This window comes from Dendropsophus ebraccatus, chromosome 3, assembly GCF_027789765.1.
Source record: "Dendropsophus ebraccatus isolate aDenEbr1 chromosome 3, aDenEbr1.pat, whole genome shotgun sequence".
In the NCBI taxonomy this organism is placed as follows: domain Eukaryota; kingdom Metazoa; phylum Chordata; class Amphibia; order Anura; family Hylidae; genus Dendropsophus; species Dendropsophus ebraccatus.
This window is the reverse complement of record NC_091456.1, coordinates 24,943,785-24,961,205: the sequence shown is the minus strand read 5'-3', so window position 1 is coordinate 24,961,205 and position 17,421 is coordinate 24,943,785. Positions and strand designations below refer to the sequence as shown.

The window sequence follows — 17,421 nt, the reverse complement described above, 5'->3', positions numbered from 1 at the left end:
TACAGTGCAATCACTGCAGAAAAGAACTCCCAAAATATGATGTTTCAACCCCCCATTCACGGTTGGGACTGTGTTCTTGGGGTTGTACTTATCCTTCAACTTCTCCAAACACGAGGAGTGGAGTTGATACCTAAAAGTTCTATATTGGTCTCATTTGACCACACAACCTTCTCCCATGCCTCCTCTGGATCATCCACATTGTCATTTGCAAAACTTCAAACATGCCTGGACATGTGCTGGTGATGGCAGGGGCCGTAGTGTGTTACTAACAGTAATCTTTAAACTGTGGTCCCAGCTCTCCTCAGGTCATTGACCAGGTCCTCCTGTGTAGTTCAGGGCTTTTTTAGAATCATCCTTACCCCACAAAGCAAGATCTTCAATGGAGCCCAAGACTGAGGAAGATTGACAGCCATCCAGTGTTTCTTCCATGTTCTGATAATTGTGCCAACAGTCGTTGCTTTCTCACCAAGCTGCCTGTCCTGTAGCCCATCCCAGCCTTGTGCAGATCTACAGTTTTGTCCTTGATGTCCTTAGACAGATATTTGGTCTTGGCCAATGTGAAGAGGTTGGAGTGTAATTGATTGAGTGTTTAGACAGGTGTTTACAGCCAGTCGCTCATGTCATTTTACACTGTGATTGGTCTGTCTGTAATGAGGAACCAATGGCAGTGATGTCCACCTAAGGCGAGTGGTGATAAGTCCCTCGCTGATTGCTGGGACCTGTCACCACTCGTTGACGTCACTTAGTTAAACTGTCACTGCACTGCCATTTTGTGTGGCAACAGTTTAACTCACATGCAAGTTCATAAATTTGCATTAAGGAGTGAAGAAAGTTTTGTGTGTTTTACAAAATAGGTGACATAGCACAAACAAAATTGTAAAACTAAGTTTATTTAATAATTCCTGCACCACTGTCTGGCAAGAATTGTGTTGCAAATTACAACACAAGGAAGTTAGTTTGAAGAATAAAGCCAAAAGGGCAGAATACACGATTAGCAGCAAATATGTGTGAATAATGGCCAGAATGTATGATATAGAGTGATATTTTGCAGAGATTAACAAATGGCAGTTGTAAAACCCTAGGTAACAGCAAGTTCCACTCCCCACGTGGAAAGAGTCCATCAGCAAAGGGGGTTCATGGGGAGAGAGTCATTCCCTAAGTGAGGGTGCTATACACTGTATATGCCATAAATGTTAAAGGGCGGAATACTTTATATCTTTATAGCTACCATAAATGATACACAACTTGTGTGCTCTCCTTTCCTTCTGTCAGAGCATGCGACTTGTTTGTAGACTATAGTAATGCGAACAAATCAGATCTGATTGACAGCTAGTGCCACTCCCCCCGGCAGTGTCTCATGATCACAACAGGTCTTAGGAGTAAAAACCAATGTGATCAGTAACTTTTAACATGTCAGTGATGCTTTAAAAATAACATTTCTATTTGCAGAGTTAGAATTAGAGATGATTAAACAGGGCCGAGGTTCAGGTTCCGAACCCGAACCATCGGCATTTGACTCCCGCTGCCTTCCCGTTCCGTGGGGAAGGTGAAGAGTACCGCCTGGAAAACAGGGATATAGCCAAGGAAATAGGCTGTCTCCACCTTCCCCACGGAACTGGAAGGCAGCAGGAGTCAAATGCCAATGGTTCGGGTTTGTACGAACCTGAACCTCGGCCCTGTTCGATCTTCTCTACTTAGAATTAGATACCTGGGGCATTCCCTTTTAAGAGGATCTGATATCACTCCTGGCCTCTATATTTAACAAATACATGCATGCCAATAAAATTACAGTTCTAGAACATCTGTTCCTCTGTTATTTTTGCTAGAAATCTATGACTCAATACCAACTGGGTGTTACTACTTTGGGGGGGGGGTTTCCTACTTTCTGACACTATCCAATCAGACCTAGCGGTGGTAGACTGTGTAAGGACCCCCCCCCCAAACTGGTAACACCCTAAAATTTCTAATAAGAATAATAGCAGAATGGCACAATATAGAGCTACAGGAGAAGATGTTCCAGAATTGTTATTTTATTGGGAATAAAAGTATTTACTAAAATAGACAAGTTAGGAGCGGTCATAGGTTCCCTTTAAGTTTGTCTCAAAAACATCTGTTATAACTGAAAGTGATTTGCAACTGACACAAGGTTGAATAGATACTGTAAGAAATAGTTTATTTTTAAGTGTACAAAAAAATGTATAAATATACTGTGTGTATATATATATATATATATATATATATACACACATATATATATATATATATATATATACTGTGTATGTATATATATATATATATATACACATATACACATATATTTGTTATAAATTTGACAGCTGTTAAAGGAAAGAAATAATGTAAGGGCTCTATTACACAGAGTGATAATCGGCCAAATCAGGCCGATCTGGCCAGTCATTGCTCCATGTAATGGTGCATTTACACAGAGAGATTTATCTGACAGATCTTTGAAGCCAAAGCCAGGAACAGACTATAAACAGGGAACAGGTCATAAAGGAAAGACTGAGATTTCTCCTCTTTTCATATCCATTCCTGGCTTTGGCTTTAAAAATCTATCAGATAAATCTGTCTGTGTAAATGCACCGTATCAGAGCCAACGATCAGCCAATGACAATGATCAGCTGCTGATCGTGTCTTTAGGTCCAGACCTGAAATCATCAGGCTCCAACTGTTGCCTCTCCACGGTCCCGGTCTTCTCCTACCCTCTGCAGGAGAAGACCAGGAGCATGGAGAGGTAATGTGTAATAGTTTAGGACAAGGGCTGCACGGATATCGCTAACAATTTCCATGCAGCCCTCGCTAACAATGTCCATGCAGCCATGTAATAGGCTCAGTAAACAAGCACCTATCTAGCAGATCAGCCCTCGTTCACATTTTTGATCAGGCCCATCTAATAGGACTCCAATGGTACTTTTACACGGAGCGATAATTCGCCCGATCGCACGATTAACAATTTTGAATGAACAATGTTTTTTGTTATAACGATCAGTGTTTAGACGTAACGATACATCGTACGGAAAATTCCCTATGCGATCTCTTAAGCCTATCTCACACATAGGTGAAATCGCTGAAAGAATGTTTACACGGAACGATATGCGAATTTTTTGCGAACGATCAACGATGATTTGAGAACATGTTGAAAGATCAAAATGAACGATTTTTTGCTGGTCGTTTGATCGTTTTGCTGTGTTTACACGTACGATTATCGTTCGAATTTGACCGTTATCGCGCAAAAGTTGTTTCATATAAAGTTGTGTGAGTTGCATTTGTATATTAATCTTTTGACTGGTTTTGTCTGTTGCCTAGGTGGTCTGGCTGCTGTCATTTACACAGATACTCTACAAACCATTATCATGCTTGTGGGGTCATTTATACTCATGGGCTTTGGTGAGTTGAAATTACCTTTTAAAAGTCTTTAGTTTGTTTTTTTTGCCTTTGTGGTTACTGTCACCTCTATTATATTGGTCTGAGAGTGGGTTGGGAGGTCTTACACTAGAAAATCTCTCTTTCAGCTTTCAATAAAGTTGGAGGATACGAGTCCTTTATGGAGAAATACATGAAAGCCATTCCGACAGATGTCATTTATGACGATGGAACTAGAGTCAATGAAAAATGCTACACTCCACGAGAAGACGCATTTCACATTTTCCGAGATCCCATAACTGGAGATATGCCATGGCCTGGTCTCATCTTTGGTCTGACCATCCTGGCACTTTGGTACTGGTGCACAGATCAGGTAAAGAACTGGTTGGATTCCAGACTGGTATTATTATACAAGTAAAATAGATAACAGAAAACTCAGTTCCATTTGCTCTTTAATTCTAGGTGATTGTTCAGCGTTGTCTCTCCGCCAAAAACATGTCACACGTAAAGGCTGGCTGTATCCTGTGTGGGTATCTGAAGCTGTTGCCCATGTTCTTGATGGTGTTTCCTGGAATGATCAGTCGTATTCTGTACACAGGTAATTCCCTAAGAGCAAAATAATTCTACTTCACCAATACAATGTCATTCACTTCTAATGTCTTTGGTTTCTTTTTCTAGAGGAAATTGCTTGTGTGCTACCTGAAAAGTGTAAAAAGTATTGTGACACGGAAGTTGGATGTACCAATATCGCTTACCCAAAAATGGTGATAGATTTGATGCCAGATGGTAAGCTGCTTTCTGATGTTATTCAGACTGTGTATCAATTGTTATTGGAGATGATGTATGGCACATATATGTAATATACAGGAACATGTAGAAAAACCACATAAAACGGTTCTGATTCTACTGTATTTAGAGGAGTTCAGTCTACAGAGCATTCACCATACTATTAGTTTTTTTTTCTCAGAGATAATTGTCCTTTGAACCTGTAGTCATTTATTATGTAATTTTACTAAATTGTGCAGTATTGGAGGAGTTTAAAAATAAGTACAACTTATTACTTATAACTTTAAAACGATGTTCACACTACGTAAGTACCGTAGTGATCACGGCCGTTGTTGATCACGGCTGTCATTTTAATAGAGTTCTTACGTAGTGCTGCAGGCTGAGGGAATCCCGGCCAGAGTGTATACACATGGGGGAGATTTATCAAACATGGTGTAAAGTGAAACTGTCTCAGTTGCCCCTAGCAACCAATCAGATTCCACTTTTCATTTCTCACAGACTCTTTGGAAAATGAAAGGTGGAATCTGATTGGTTGCTAGGAGCTAGTGGTGAGGCAGTTTACACTGTTTGCAAATAGTAACCAAGAGACTCATTATTTTTGTGGAAGTTTTTTTGCCAGTTGGGGGGGCTGCTTTTAATTATTTTCATGTCTGTGGTGGGTCTGTATCTTGCTGTTGCGGTGAGCTGTTGCATTTTTCTGTGTTTTTGTGTGTTTGCAATTTCAGCCATAGCAACGTGCTCCTGCCTAGTGTGAACGGTGTTCTAGGAGAGCTGACCAATTTTTTCTTTTTTTCTAGGGGCAACTGAGCCAGTTCCACTTTGTTTGATAAATCTCTCCCATAGTATACACTCCGGTCGGGATCCCTAGTGGCGCTGCATGAAACTGACATGTCAGAAAACCCTGTCAGTTAATACAATGGAGTGTGCAGCTCCGGCCGCACTCTCCATTGTGAGCAGCAGGGAATACGGATTCGGGTGCGCACGAATGCGCCTGCATCCGAATTAGGCTGGGATGATCTTTTCTGACACCGGCCATTCTGTGACCCAGCCGGGTCACAGAACGGCCGGTGTCATTCAGAGTGGGAACATGGCCTAAGGAAGCAAGTCAATAGTCAATTCTTAAAGCTGGTATTGGAAAATAGAAAAATGGACAAATGCCATGGCCCATGTGCTGTGTGCAGGTGTTGTGGCAGCTGGTGGGCTTCTGATGTTTGGGGTTGGTTTTGGTCAGGGTGGCCAGGAGTGGCAGTACCCACCCCTGGACACACGGGCACCGGTCCTTTAATAGAACAGTAGTGAGGGTGCAGGTGCCTGGTATGGTGCAAGAGATGACCAAGGCTTAACCAGAAGTTGAAGTTTACTTAAGATCTTAAGTGTAATACACAATACCACAAAACAACTGCTTACAGTTGCTAGTGCAAAAAGGGAATAACAATACAGCAGAGACGAGGTAGTTAGAGGAAGAAAAGGCTTATGGGCGAGGGTAGTATAAGGGCCGGGTAGGAGTCCGTGCCTAATTAGTAGAATTGCTGGGATGTGTGTAGAAAAGGTACTTAAAGACAAATCCTCATACTCACGTTTAGATATCTGTGTATCTGACTGCCTTCTGCCTACACCAGTTAGGAGACCACCATGTGAGGTAGTACGAGTTACAGGTCTCTGTTCCTAGGTGGAGCTCCCACTGAAGATTTCCCCAAGTGGACGAGCGTACATTAGTAAGGTACTTTGGCTCGTTGCAGTTTTGCCTTACTGGCGATCAGTCCCTCTGCCATCCCTTAGGGGGTTCCTGTCCTGACTGAAAGAATCCTCAGCGTTGACAAGGATGGTCCTAATATCCCGGTTACCCCACCTCTAAGGCATTCACATTTATAGCACTGCAATGTGTCCTCACTAATCTTTTATTGATGTTCCAGGACTTCGAGGTTTGATGTTATCAGTGATGTTGGCGTCTCTCATGAGTTCCTTAACGTCCATCTTTAATAGTGCCAGTACCCTGTTTACTATGGACATTTACACCAAGATCCGTAAGAAGGCATCAGAGAAGGAGCTGATGATAGCGGGGAGGTGAGTGACACTGCTATATCGCCTGACCGTTCTCTAATGTCTAGGGCGGCTTGCATTGATTATACTGGTACCAGTGCGACTTATGTTTGTTTGTTAGTTGTTTTATTACTATGAAAGCTTTTTGAGTAGCCATTAAATGCTTGACTGACTCTTCAGCAGCTATCATTGGTAAAGTTGTTTGTAATGGTTGTGAAGTGCTCCAGTAGTTATCCATTAACCATTGTAAATGAATTGATATTTGAAAACAACATCCCCTTCTGATACTGTTATGCACTTGTCATGCATAGTCTAAAGTGAAGCCTAGTTCCTATCCCAATACAACGCTCTTCATTTAAGTAGTCATGCTAGACCCAGAGGACAAATCCCTAAAATAATTGTTGAATTAATCAAACAAAAATGTTTAATATTTTTGTTCATATTGACTAAAAATCATAATTTATAAGTTTATTTATCACTACTAGTGTAATGTACCAAATAGCCAACTGCAGCCGGACTCCTATCACAGGACATCAGTTCAGTTTCACATCTGGATTGGGTACTATAAGGTGTTCAGCATACAGAAATCACTTACATGTTTGACTTTCAAAGCCCGTACTTGGAGCAAATATAGTCATGCAATTTATATTAGACTGTAGTTACACTATATGTAAATAGGACTGGAATTCAGTCCAAGTCAGGCCAATTCAGGCAAAAATTGTTCCGTGTGATAAAGACAATCATCTGCCAAGGAGACGATCATTAGCTGATTGTTGTCTTTTAACATGTTTAAGAATCATCGTCTGTGGCGCATACATTGCTAAGCGGAATAGCAATGTGTGGCCAACGGCTGAAAAAAATAAATAAATAAAGATTATACTTACCTGTCCAGACTCCCAGAGTGTCCGGCTGTCTTGTTCCTGTGTTGTCCGCTCATGGCAGCTGCCTCCAGCACTTCAGAACCCCACTCTGAAGTGACAGGCCACTCAGCCAATCACTGGCCAAGGCGCTGTTCTGTCTTGGCCAGTGATTGGCTGAGCAGCCTGTCACTTCAGAGACGGGTTTAGAAGTCCCCAAGCTGACTGTGGTAAGCCTAGAACAAAGCTGGAGGACACAGAGGGGAACCTGGACAGGTAAGTACATCTCTTTATTATTTTACACCAAAGCAAGGGCTACGCAAACATCGCCAACAACATACTGTATATACATCCCTTGCTGCACAATTATTGAGCCGTGTATTTAGCATATTGGCGCTTGCTTACATTGCGGGTTCGGGCCGTATAATATGGCCCATGGGGTAGTACTGTGTGTATAGATAATTACATAGTTACTGACCGTCTTGGTGCATTAGTGGCACTGGGGCACCGTTAAAAGCGCTGCCCACAAAGATATTCACAATCCAGCCTGCCCCAGAATGGCCTGCTCCATTGATTATCATAGATCGGCACTATGAGGGTGGGGCAGTGCTCTTAACAGTGACTCAATGCGCCTAACGGTCTTACCAGAACGTGGAGCAATTGACTAGCTGCACCAGAACAGCAATGAGGATGGAGGTAAGACACCTTCATCCTCAGCGTCTACTGTGCAAAAAGAAGCTATCAGCAGGTTAGATTCGTTGAACCTGCTGATAGTTCCCCTTTAAAGAGTCACTGTCGTATTTTTTTTTTTTTGCAGAAATCAATAGTCCAGGCGATTTTAAGAAACTTTGTAATTGGGTTTATTAGCCAAATCTGCCATTATCTGCATGTAAAAAGCCTTTTCCCAGGTCCCCCCCTCCTTCCTCTTTTTCATCCACTCTGAAAAATCTGAAAATTGTGACTTGTTGCAGGAGACGTCCCCTGTCTGCTCTAGGGAGAGGGGAGGGGGGAGGAGGAAGGAGGGAGTTAGCCGGCAGCAGAAAGCAGATAACAGAGGATTACAGGCACAGAGCTGGGTGACAGCTGTAATCTGAGCTCAGACAGGTCACTGGTGACTGTCCAAGAAGATAACGGGTGAGATATTTGTAGATTAACTCTTTGTTGTCCTGTTTTGGTCTTTTGTTTAGCTCTCTCCATAGGAGAACAATGAAGACAGGGGGGAGAGCTTCAAACTGCTTTTTCATAATAAAAATGCATTTTTCGGATAATAAACCCAATTACAAAGTTTCTTAAAATCGCCTGGACTATTGATTTCTGCAAAAAAAAAAATTCACGACAGTGACACTTTAAGGCTATGTTCCCACATAGCACTTAATTAGCTCTAACCAGTGCTATTTTGCAGAAAATTGTTCAATAAAATAGTGATATTTTTGCTGCAATTTTGATGGAAACGCTGCAAAAATAGCTCTATTTTACTGTACAATTCACAGCAAAATAGTACTAGTTAATGCTAATTATGCACTATGTGTGAAGATAGCCTTATTAGTAATAAACCGATATTTAATATTTACAAATGACTAAGTCAGCCATCATGTGTTTCTTGCAGGGTGTTCATCTTGTTTCTGATTGGAGTGAGCATTGCCTGGGTCCCTATCCTGCAGTCTGCACAAAGTGGACAATTGTTCGACTACATGCAGTCCATCACCAGTTACTTAGGACCACCCATTGCCTCCGTCTTCTTTCTGGCTATCTTTGTGAAGAGAGTTAATGAGCCGGTCAGTACAAATTACCAGTAGGTTGTCCCAACCCTAAACTCTACCTCTGACAAGTAGCATTACACACACAGAAAAAAAAACCTGCTTCATTTATAATCTTAATTGGCCAACCATTCCATAAACAGCAGATATATTCAAATCTGAAATGTAATGACCCATAGAATGGCGAAAATTACAATCTTCTGACCTTGGTCAAGTGATACTATTACCATATACGTTGGGTAGTTTTCAGCACATACAGCAAAACGGTCATTGCTATATTAGCGGAATTCATATGCAGCTTCTCTGCACTTTGTACACAATGGGGGAGATTTATGCGTCTGCCAGGGGGAAGGTGCAGATTTGCCCCTTCTCCCTGGTGTATGTCTGCAGTATCCCCCGTCCAACAGGCAATCGGGGGGCAACGCAGAGAGGAGATGTGGCCTCCTCCCGCACCTGATTTACCTTTATTTACACTTGTTTGCAGGTGTAAATTTCGGTGCCCGCCGTATGGAAGGCGCTGGTCAGGCCAGAATCACTAAGAGGCATGCTCCTTTTAGTGAATTCAGCGGGGCAATTGGGAGTGGGGGTCTGATTCAAGACCGGCATTCATAATTGTACACAATTTTCCCCAATGTCAAAGGATCTGTAAAATCGTAACCTAGTAATGACCAGCTGTGAAACTTCTTATACATGTCCAGGATAAGAGAGGAATTGCAAAATGTGGCGTTCTAATAGTTCCATAATTATTTAATGGGGAGCGCTGAGAGGTTCCCTTGGCATAAACAATGGTAATCCCTTTGACATATGAGCTCCTAAGGGTCCTATTACACAAAGTGATTTTTAACGATTACCGACTAACGATAAACGATCGCAAACGAGATTGTTTATCGTCAACCTGAAATCGTTCACCATATTCCACAGAACGATAGTCATTAATTGCGATTGTTACTACGATCGTTTACTCCATCTGATCCCAGCAAAAGAAGGAACGATGTGCAATTACACTGAACGATTAACGATGATTTTAGGGTCAGATCTAAATCAACGACACATGAAAGATTTTTCGATCGTTGCCTGCAATTACACAGGACAATTATCATTTAAATTTAAGGGATATAACGATTTTTCGCACGATAATCGTCCAGTGTAATAGGGCCCTAACACAGTCAGCTTGTAGGCTTCATCTAAAACAAATAATTTTACTGTAGGCATCTACAAATTATAGCCATGTTCACACACTGTAAAATTACGTCGTCATTGTTTTAAATCTTTATTGTTTTCCATTGAAGTCTATAAGGACAACGGCCATTGGTTCACCCAATGTATAAAACAACCATCATCCACGTCATCAATTCACCGCCGTTATTTTACTCTGTTCACAGATAGATTTTTTTTTTTTCACCGTCCTTTCACTGTAGTTTACACAGAATTGAATGGAACTTTAAAAAAGAAGGAGGGGCCATGTCAAACCTAAATTTGATTAATGTCCCAACAGCCACCAAAGGAAAAGTATGTTAAATAACTCCCGTGAAAGGCGTTGTGTGAACATAGCCTATCAGGGCTTTACCAAAGGAAGGAATAGACTGGGATTTGTAAAGATCTGATGACCTTTTTTATGTTTTTTTTTTCAGGGAGCTTTTTGGGGATTAATAATCGGACTAGTAATTGGCCTGTCACGGATGATCGCAGAGTTCGCTTATGGCACTGGAAGCTGTGTGAATCCCAGCAACTGCCCAAAAATCATTTGCGGTGTGCACTATCTATATTTTGCAATCATCCTGTTTGTAGCAACCAGCATTATTGTATTGGCAGTGTCCTTCATGACTAAGCCCATCGCTGACAAACATGTGAGTAACAAAGGATAGACGATAATATGTTGGTCATTTATACCTATTATACTATTAATGTAAAGGGGGAAAAACACTTTGAACAATGTTTTGCAGTTTATACACTAGGGTGAAGGTACGTATATAACTGTACTATAACAATTACTATTTACTTCTATCCTCGGGGGTGTGATTGTTTTACACCGAGGGGCATGGATGCCTAATGCGCACCCCTTGACTGTATAATCACACCATTTGGATCATGATTTGGATCAGATTTGGATTATGATTTACGCCTGCGAGCAGGCATAAATTATGATAAATGAGGCGTGGGAGGAGGCCATGCCTCCTCCCCACCTTGTCACCCACAAGCACCCCCAGCCAGCCCCTTGGGCGAGAGGGCCATACGGCAGGCGTACGCCAGAAAGAAGGGGCGAAACTGCAGCTTCTCCCTGGCGTTCGTTTCATAAATGTCCCCCTTTGTGTTTTTTAACATGAACACTGGCGCCAGTGCCACAGTATTTTTTTTGAACCACCACCCAATTCCCACGCACAGAGCTGATCTGTTCCCGAGCACCAATCCAGCAAGAAGCAGTAGTGACGGGCCCGCTGGCCCCCAGTGAGACGATCTCTCCTTCCCTTTGTGATGCGACTCCATTGATTGTAATTGAGCCATGTCACAAAGGGGAGGGGGTTTTGTCCCACTGGTGGACGGTGGGCCTGTCCCCAGTGCTTCATGCTGGATCATTGCTCAGAAACAGAACGGTCCCATGTGCAGGAAACAAACAGCGGTTCAAAAAAGGACTGCCACAACGGAATCCCCGCGCCGGCTTCGATCTATTGATGTAAAAGACACAAAGCGATGTACAAGTGGTACATTCACTTTAACAAACCAATATAAATTGTTTATCACATTAATCATACTGACCAGCAGAATAAAGAGAACGTCAGTTTTGAAAAACAAAATAACCTAAAAGTTGCAGAATTGCTTTGTTTCTTTTCTTTTTTTTATTTAATTTGACATCCCTTTTTTCCTGTTTGACAGTACATTGGTAAAATAAAGAGTGTTATAACAAAGCACCATTGTCCCCACAAGGAAACAACCCCTCATAAATCCCTGTAGATGGAAAAACAAAAGTTATGGCTCAGGGGAAAAAAATGAAAACACAAACATAAAAATTGGCTTGGTCACTTATGGATTAAAAGGTGCAGGCCTCTAAAAAAAATAAAATAAAAATTTTTTTCATTCTGCGGGGGAGTTTCATCTTTATACTGTTCGCCCTATGGTAAAATTGACATGTTATATATGTTATTTATGCAACTTATATAAATTTAATTTTATTTGACTGCTGTAAAAAAATGTAAACCTTTTGAAAAAAAAAAATGTGTTCAAAATTGCTGAAATATTCTTTTTTTTTTTTGGTCTATGGGCTGTGTGAGACATAATTTTTGCTCCACATTTTTGCTATCAGTCAGCACGAACAATTGGTTTGTGCCGACTGATAGTAGCCAGGAGCGGCACGGTACAGAGGGGGCCCATGTCTGTACCCCCGCAACAGCACTGTGACGTAACAAGAAATCATAATGCATTAAAGGGTTAAAGTAGTTCTGGGAGAATAGGTTAAAAGTGTACTCTTGTATCAGAAAATTGTATTTAAATAAAACTATTACCCCAAGACATATAACTTACTTTAGCATGGGCTTCAATGTGCTTTTACATGCTTCACCACTAGAGATGAGCGAACCGGGTTCGGGTTCGAGTCGATCCGAACCCAATCGTTCAGCATTTGATTAGTTGGGGCTGCTGAACTTGGATAAAGCTCTAAGGTTGTCTGGAAAACATGGATACAGCCAATGACTATATCCATGATTTTCACATAGCCTTAGGGCTTTATCCAACTTCAGCAGCCACCGCTAATAAAATGCCGAAAATGCGGGTTCGGATCGACTCCGATTTCCACTAACAGGAAGTAGAAATCGGAGGAACTACAACATATGTATTGTCTCCACCTCCTCACTTTCTCCAGAGACAATGCATCATTCTCTCATGTCAGAGGAACTCTGCCCAGCCCCCTGTTATGCAAAAAAACTTTTTTAATATAACTGTCAGGCTATGATCCCACTACAAATATTGTCAGGAAAAGGCGGCCGTCAATTACTTATAACATCATGATCATTATTTGCGATCGTCATTATCAATAGATTGGTCTAGATCAATAGATTGGCACGTCCCGTAGTGGAAACATAGCCTAAATGTGAAACCAAGTCCTGTATATGTTCAGTATACTTAGGGGCACGCTTATCAAGGTCTGCGCCTAGTGCAAACATGAAAAAAATTTAAAAAACTGTGCGCTTTTTCTCAAGTTTGCGCCATGTGTGGCATATGGGCAGGAAGGGGGCACGGCTCTCCGCGTAGGGAGACGTGTCTTGCTCTCCCCATTTGCAAAATTTATTAACATTTTGCCAAAAACAGGAAAAAACTGCAGCCTCCACTACACTATATTTATTTGGCAAAAACCGGCACTGCAAGCCTGCTGATAAATCCATTGGCGCAAAATCGGGTATGAATAACGCTATAATATTTATATTGACAGCTTCACCGATTGTGTTGGGTCTTAAGAAACAGCAAAGAGGAGAGAGAAGACCTGGATGCTAATGACTGGGTCAATGAAGAGGTTGAAGAATATGAGGACGTTGAGCAAGGTTAGACATATACAACTAAATAATATTTGCTCTGAAAATAGAATCTCTTCCCTTTTTAAAATATATACAGTATTTATATTAAAGGGGTGCTCCAGTGAAAATATTTTTCTTTCAATTCAACTGGTTTCAAAAAATTATATAGATTTGTAATCTACTTCTATTTAAAAATCTCAAGTCATTCCATACATATCAGCTGCTGTATGCGCTGCAGGAAATATTGTGTTCTTTCCAGTTGGGCACAGTGCTCTCTGCTGCCACCTCTGTCCATGTCAGGAACTGTCCAGAGCAGCAGCAAATCCTCATAGAAAACTTTTCCTGCTCTGGACAGTTCCTGTCATGGACAGGGGTGGCAGGTGGATTTGCTCATCTTTAGTAGTCTCCCATTTTAATGATAAATAAAGTATAGTTTTTGAATAGTGTAACTTACCACACTACTCCATACCCCAAAAGAAAGGTATGTGATACTTTTTAATGGTGCGTTCACACCTACAGGATCTGCAGCTGAACACAGCATCAAATCTGCTGCAGATCCTGTAGGTGTGAACGCACCCTAAAAGCGCTTTTTAAATGTGCCCATGGATACATTCAGTGTATAGCCCAGAAGTTTAAGCCAGAACAGGCCCCTAAAAAATTAAAAGTGACCATTAGTTACTAAATGAAATAAACATAATTTAGTTTGAGGTAATAACTGATGTAATTTCTTTTACAATAACCCTCAACAAGTGTTAGCTTAATTTTTCTTAAAGGGGTTATCCAGTGTTAGAAAAACATGGCCTCTTTCTTCCAGAGACAGCACCGCTCTTGTCTCCAGTTTGGGTGCAGGTTTTGCAGCTCGGTTCCATTGAAGTGAACGGAGCTTAATTGCAAACTGCACCTGAACTGCAGACAAGAGTAGTGTTGTCTCTGAAAGAAAGTGGCCATGTTTTTTCTAATGCTGGATAACCCCTTTAAAGGCCCAATTACACACACACACACACACACACACAATTATCTGTCAGATTTTGAAGCCAAAGCCAGGAATGGATTTAAAAAGAGGAGAAATCTCAGTCTTTCCTTCATGACCTGTTCTCTGTTTATAGTCTTTTCAAGCTTTGGCTTCAAAAATCTGTCAGACAAATCTGTGTGTAATAGGACCTCTCTATGCAATGGAGGGGGGCCCAGTGCCTCCAGTACACTGATATCCTCTCCCTTGGGTGATGCAGCCAGATTTGATTCTGAAGGAGGCGTGCCAACAAGGGCAGTGAATATCGGTGTACTGGAGGTGCTGGGCCTGCCTCCATTGCAGAGAGAGACGCTATTTGCATTTCACTAAACCACCGCAGATGGCGGGAACCAGATGGTGATTTTAAAAATGGGTTGCGCCACTGGGATGTACGTGCCAGTGCTGACCAGGTCATGTAAGAAAAAATTTTTAGGTAGCGAAGTGGTACATTAACTTTAAGACATAACTACATTGCTCCTGATGTGTAATGGGGCTGTCAGCAGTTTTGGTTGTTCAGAACTGCTAACAAATTTCCTTTTAAAAATATTTTTTTAAAAATTATATATATATATGAGTTATTTAAAAACAAAAACAACAACATATTCAGAAAGAAAAACATACAAAAACTTAAAGGGAACCTATCACCAATACAATGCTATCTAATCTATCACCATCATGTTATAGAGCAGGAAGAGCTGAGCAGATTGATATTTAACTCTCTGGGAAAAGATTCAGTATAACTTGTTAATTGTTGATTAAAATCTAAGATCATTCTGTGTTAGGAGTCCAGTGGGCGGTGTCACTCAATGGACTGGACTCTTTAGCATGAAAACATCAGAGAATTCAATCAATAAATTGCAAGTTATACTAAAACTTTTCCCATAAAGATATATATCAATCCACTCAGTTCCTTCTGCTCTATAACATGATGCCGATAGCTTATAGGGCATTTTCATGGTAATGGGTTCCCTTTAAAAAGACTTATATGCATGACATTTACAAACAGCACAATATCAGCAAGACAATCAAATTTCTGTACAAACCATGCAATATCTTCTTGTCTACTTTGAACTTGATAATTCTTCCTTAACACTTATTCTTATGTTTCATGCAGAGAAAAAACAGAGTTGCTGGAGGAAGTCATATAACTGGTTCTGTGGTTTTGAAGATAAGAAAGCTCCTAAACTTAGTGAAGAGGAGAAGGCGGCTTTGGAATCAAAGATGACAGACACCTCAGAAACGCCTCTCTGGAGGAACGTGGTCAATATCAATGGTATCATCCTGCTGGCTGTGGCTGTTTTCTGCCATGGCTACTTTGCATAGATGTCATGAAGTATTAATGGACGTTGTTCATTCCATCCACTTCCACCTCAGATCAAAGATAAAATAGTCGGTTCTGTGACATGGTTTGTACATTTGAGAACCAAAAAAGGAAAATTGGATGTTAAAGTGATTTACCAGTAAAGTCTACCCTGTGGGTAACATCGTGCCCATGCAGCCGTACAAGTATTATACATCACACATAAGGGCATAGAAGGAAAGGCCATAGCAGGGCCCTCGGGCGACAGAGCCTCACACTATGCACAATCACTTAACACACCACTAACATACACAAACACACATTACTGACCCAGCCACTGACTGAAACTGACTGGCACAGACACTGACTGAATAAGAAACACTGATTGACAAAGATACCGACTGACACTGACACACACTGTTTAACTGACAAGGACACTGATTGACTGTTTCTCACTGACTTACAGACACTGACACACTCAGAAACTAACAAACAGCACTTACGGCTCAGTCTTCTCCCTCTTCCTCTCTGTCGGGCTGCTCTCCACACTGTACGGTTGAGGACCTTTGGGTCATGTGATCAGGTCCTTCACCCTTTTCTCTCCCTGTGCAGGTCCTACTCCATCTCCTATGTCTTCTGATGTTCAGCCCCTTACCCTGCACTACAGTGAGAAGGCTGAGCATTAGAACACTGGGCCCCTCTCCCTCTCTGGGCCCCTAGAGGCGCTGTGGGCCCCAGCATTTGCCCGAGTAACCCTGTGCTGACACCGGCCCTGGGCCCTAGACATGTGCAGGTAGTGAACTGTATAAATTTCTATGTAAAAGATTCTTGTATTTTAATAAATAATTAAAATATTTTACAACATAATTCTACTTCCTTGTTTGGTTGGTTGTATATTTACCACAGAAGGTCACATTGATCAATTAGAAAAAATGAACCCAGTAATGCCTTGTAACGGCCCTCTACCTATTTAAATTCTATTGTTTGTTTTTTTTGAGAAATTACTATTGTGCAGCAATGTGCACAATATTATTATCCATCGTGCGAATCTATTTTGAATTCAGTGCTGGAATTGGCTTCTGCTCTCTGGGCCACTCACTGGAGATGGGAGCTATGGAAGGCAGCTCCATCTCATAAGGTATAGCTGTACGCAGCAGATGATGGGCGCTTGGAAGTCTATTTCGACACCAAATTCAAAATACAGTCACATTAAACAAATTACTATAATACGCACTGCACAAAAAGCTGTGGAGCTACACTTTAAACAATAATAAAAATAATAATAATCAATAATAGGCGCTCCGAGGCTCAGGGGAACAGCAGGAGTACCAGGGGAAAGTACTGTGTAGGCATGGGATCAGGTAAGTGCAAATCACAAAGAGATTCTGTAAGAACAGCAAAATTTACAGGACTGAAAACTATAGATGGGCAAACCTCCAGTATGTGTGGGTTCATCCAAACCAGAAGAGTCAGCATTTCATTACTGGTGGCTAAAGAAGTTGTATGCAGCCTTATTTCCTGGAGTACATGGATACAACCTATGAATGAACCCAAATGTACTCTAAGGGTACTATTACACGGAACGATAATCTGCCGAATCGGCCCAATTCGCTCCATGTAATAAATACAACGATTAGCTGATGACAACAATCATCGGCTGATCGTTGATATAGGTTTGAACCTATAATTGTTGGGCGCCGACCGCGCATCGCTACGTGTAGTAGCGGCCGGCGGCTGACGATATACATTACCTATCCAGGGTCCCGCACGCTCCAGCTTCAGAGCGGCC

General features: G+C 41.5%; 1 protein-coding gene across 1 annotated transcript in view; it reads left to right on the top strand.

Annotated features, from left to right (window-relative positions):
* SLC5A1 (solute carrier family 5 member 1) overlaps window positions 1-16,499 on the top strand; it is a 52,098-nt gene extending 35,599 nt beyond the window's left edge. Inside the window, exons 7-15 of the mRNA XM_069961211.1 lie at window positions 3,325-3,405; window positions 3,531-3,754; window positions 3,844-3,979; window positions 4,060-4,167; window positions 6,081-6,231; window positions 8,671-8,839; window positions 10,453-10,668; window positions 13,242-13,350; window positions 15,447-16,499. Coding sequence (XP_069817312.1) covers window positions 3,325-3,405; window positions 3,531-3,754; window positions 3,844-3,979; window positions 4,060-4,167; window positions 6,081-6,231; window positions 8,671-8,839; window positions 10,453-10,668; window positions 13,242-13,350; window positions 15,447-15,655 — 1,403 coding nt within the window. The 3' untranslated portion in view covers window positions 15,656-16,499. The remainder of the gene's footprint in view (window positions 1-3,324; window positions 3,406-3,530; window positions 3,755-3,843; window positions 3,980-4,059; window positions 4,168-6,080; window positions 6,232-8,670; window positions 8,840-10,452; window positions 10,669-13,241; window positions 13,351-15,446) is intronic.
* The last annotated feature ends 922 nt before the right edge of the window (window positions 16,500-17,421 follow it).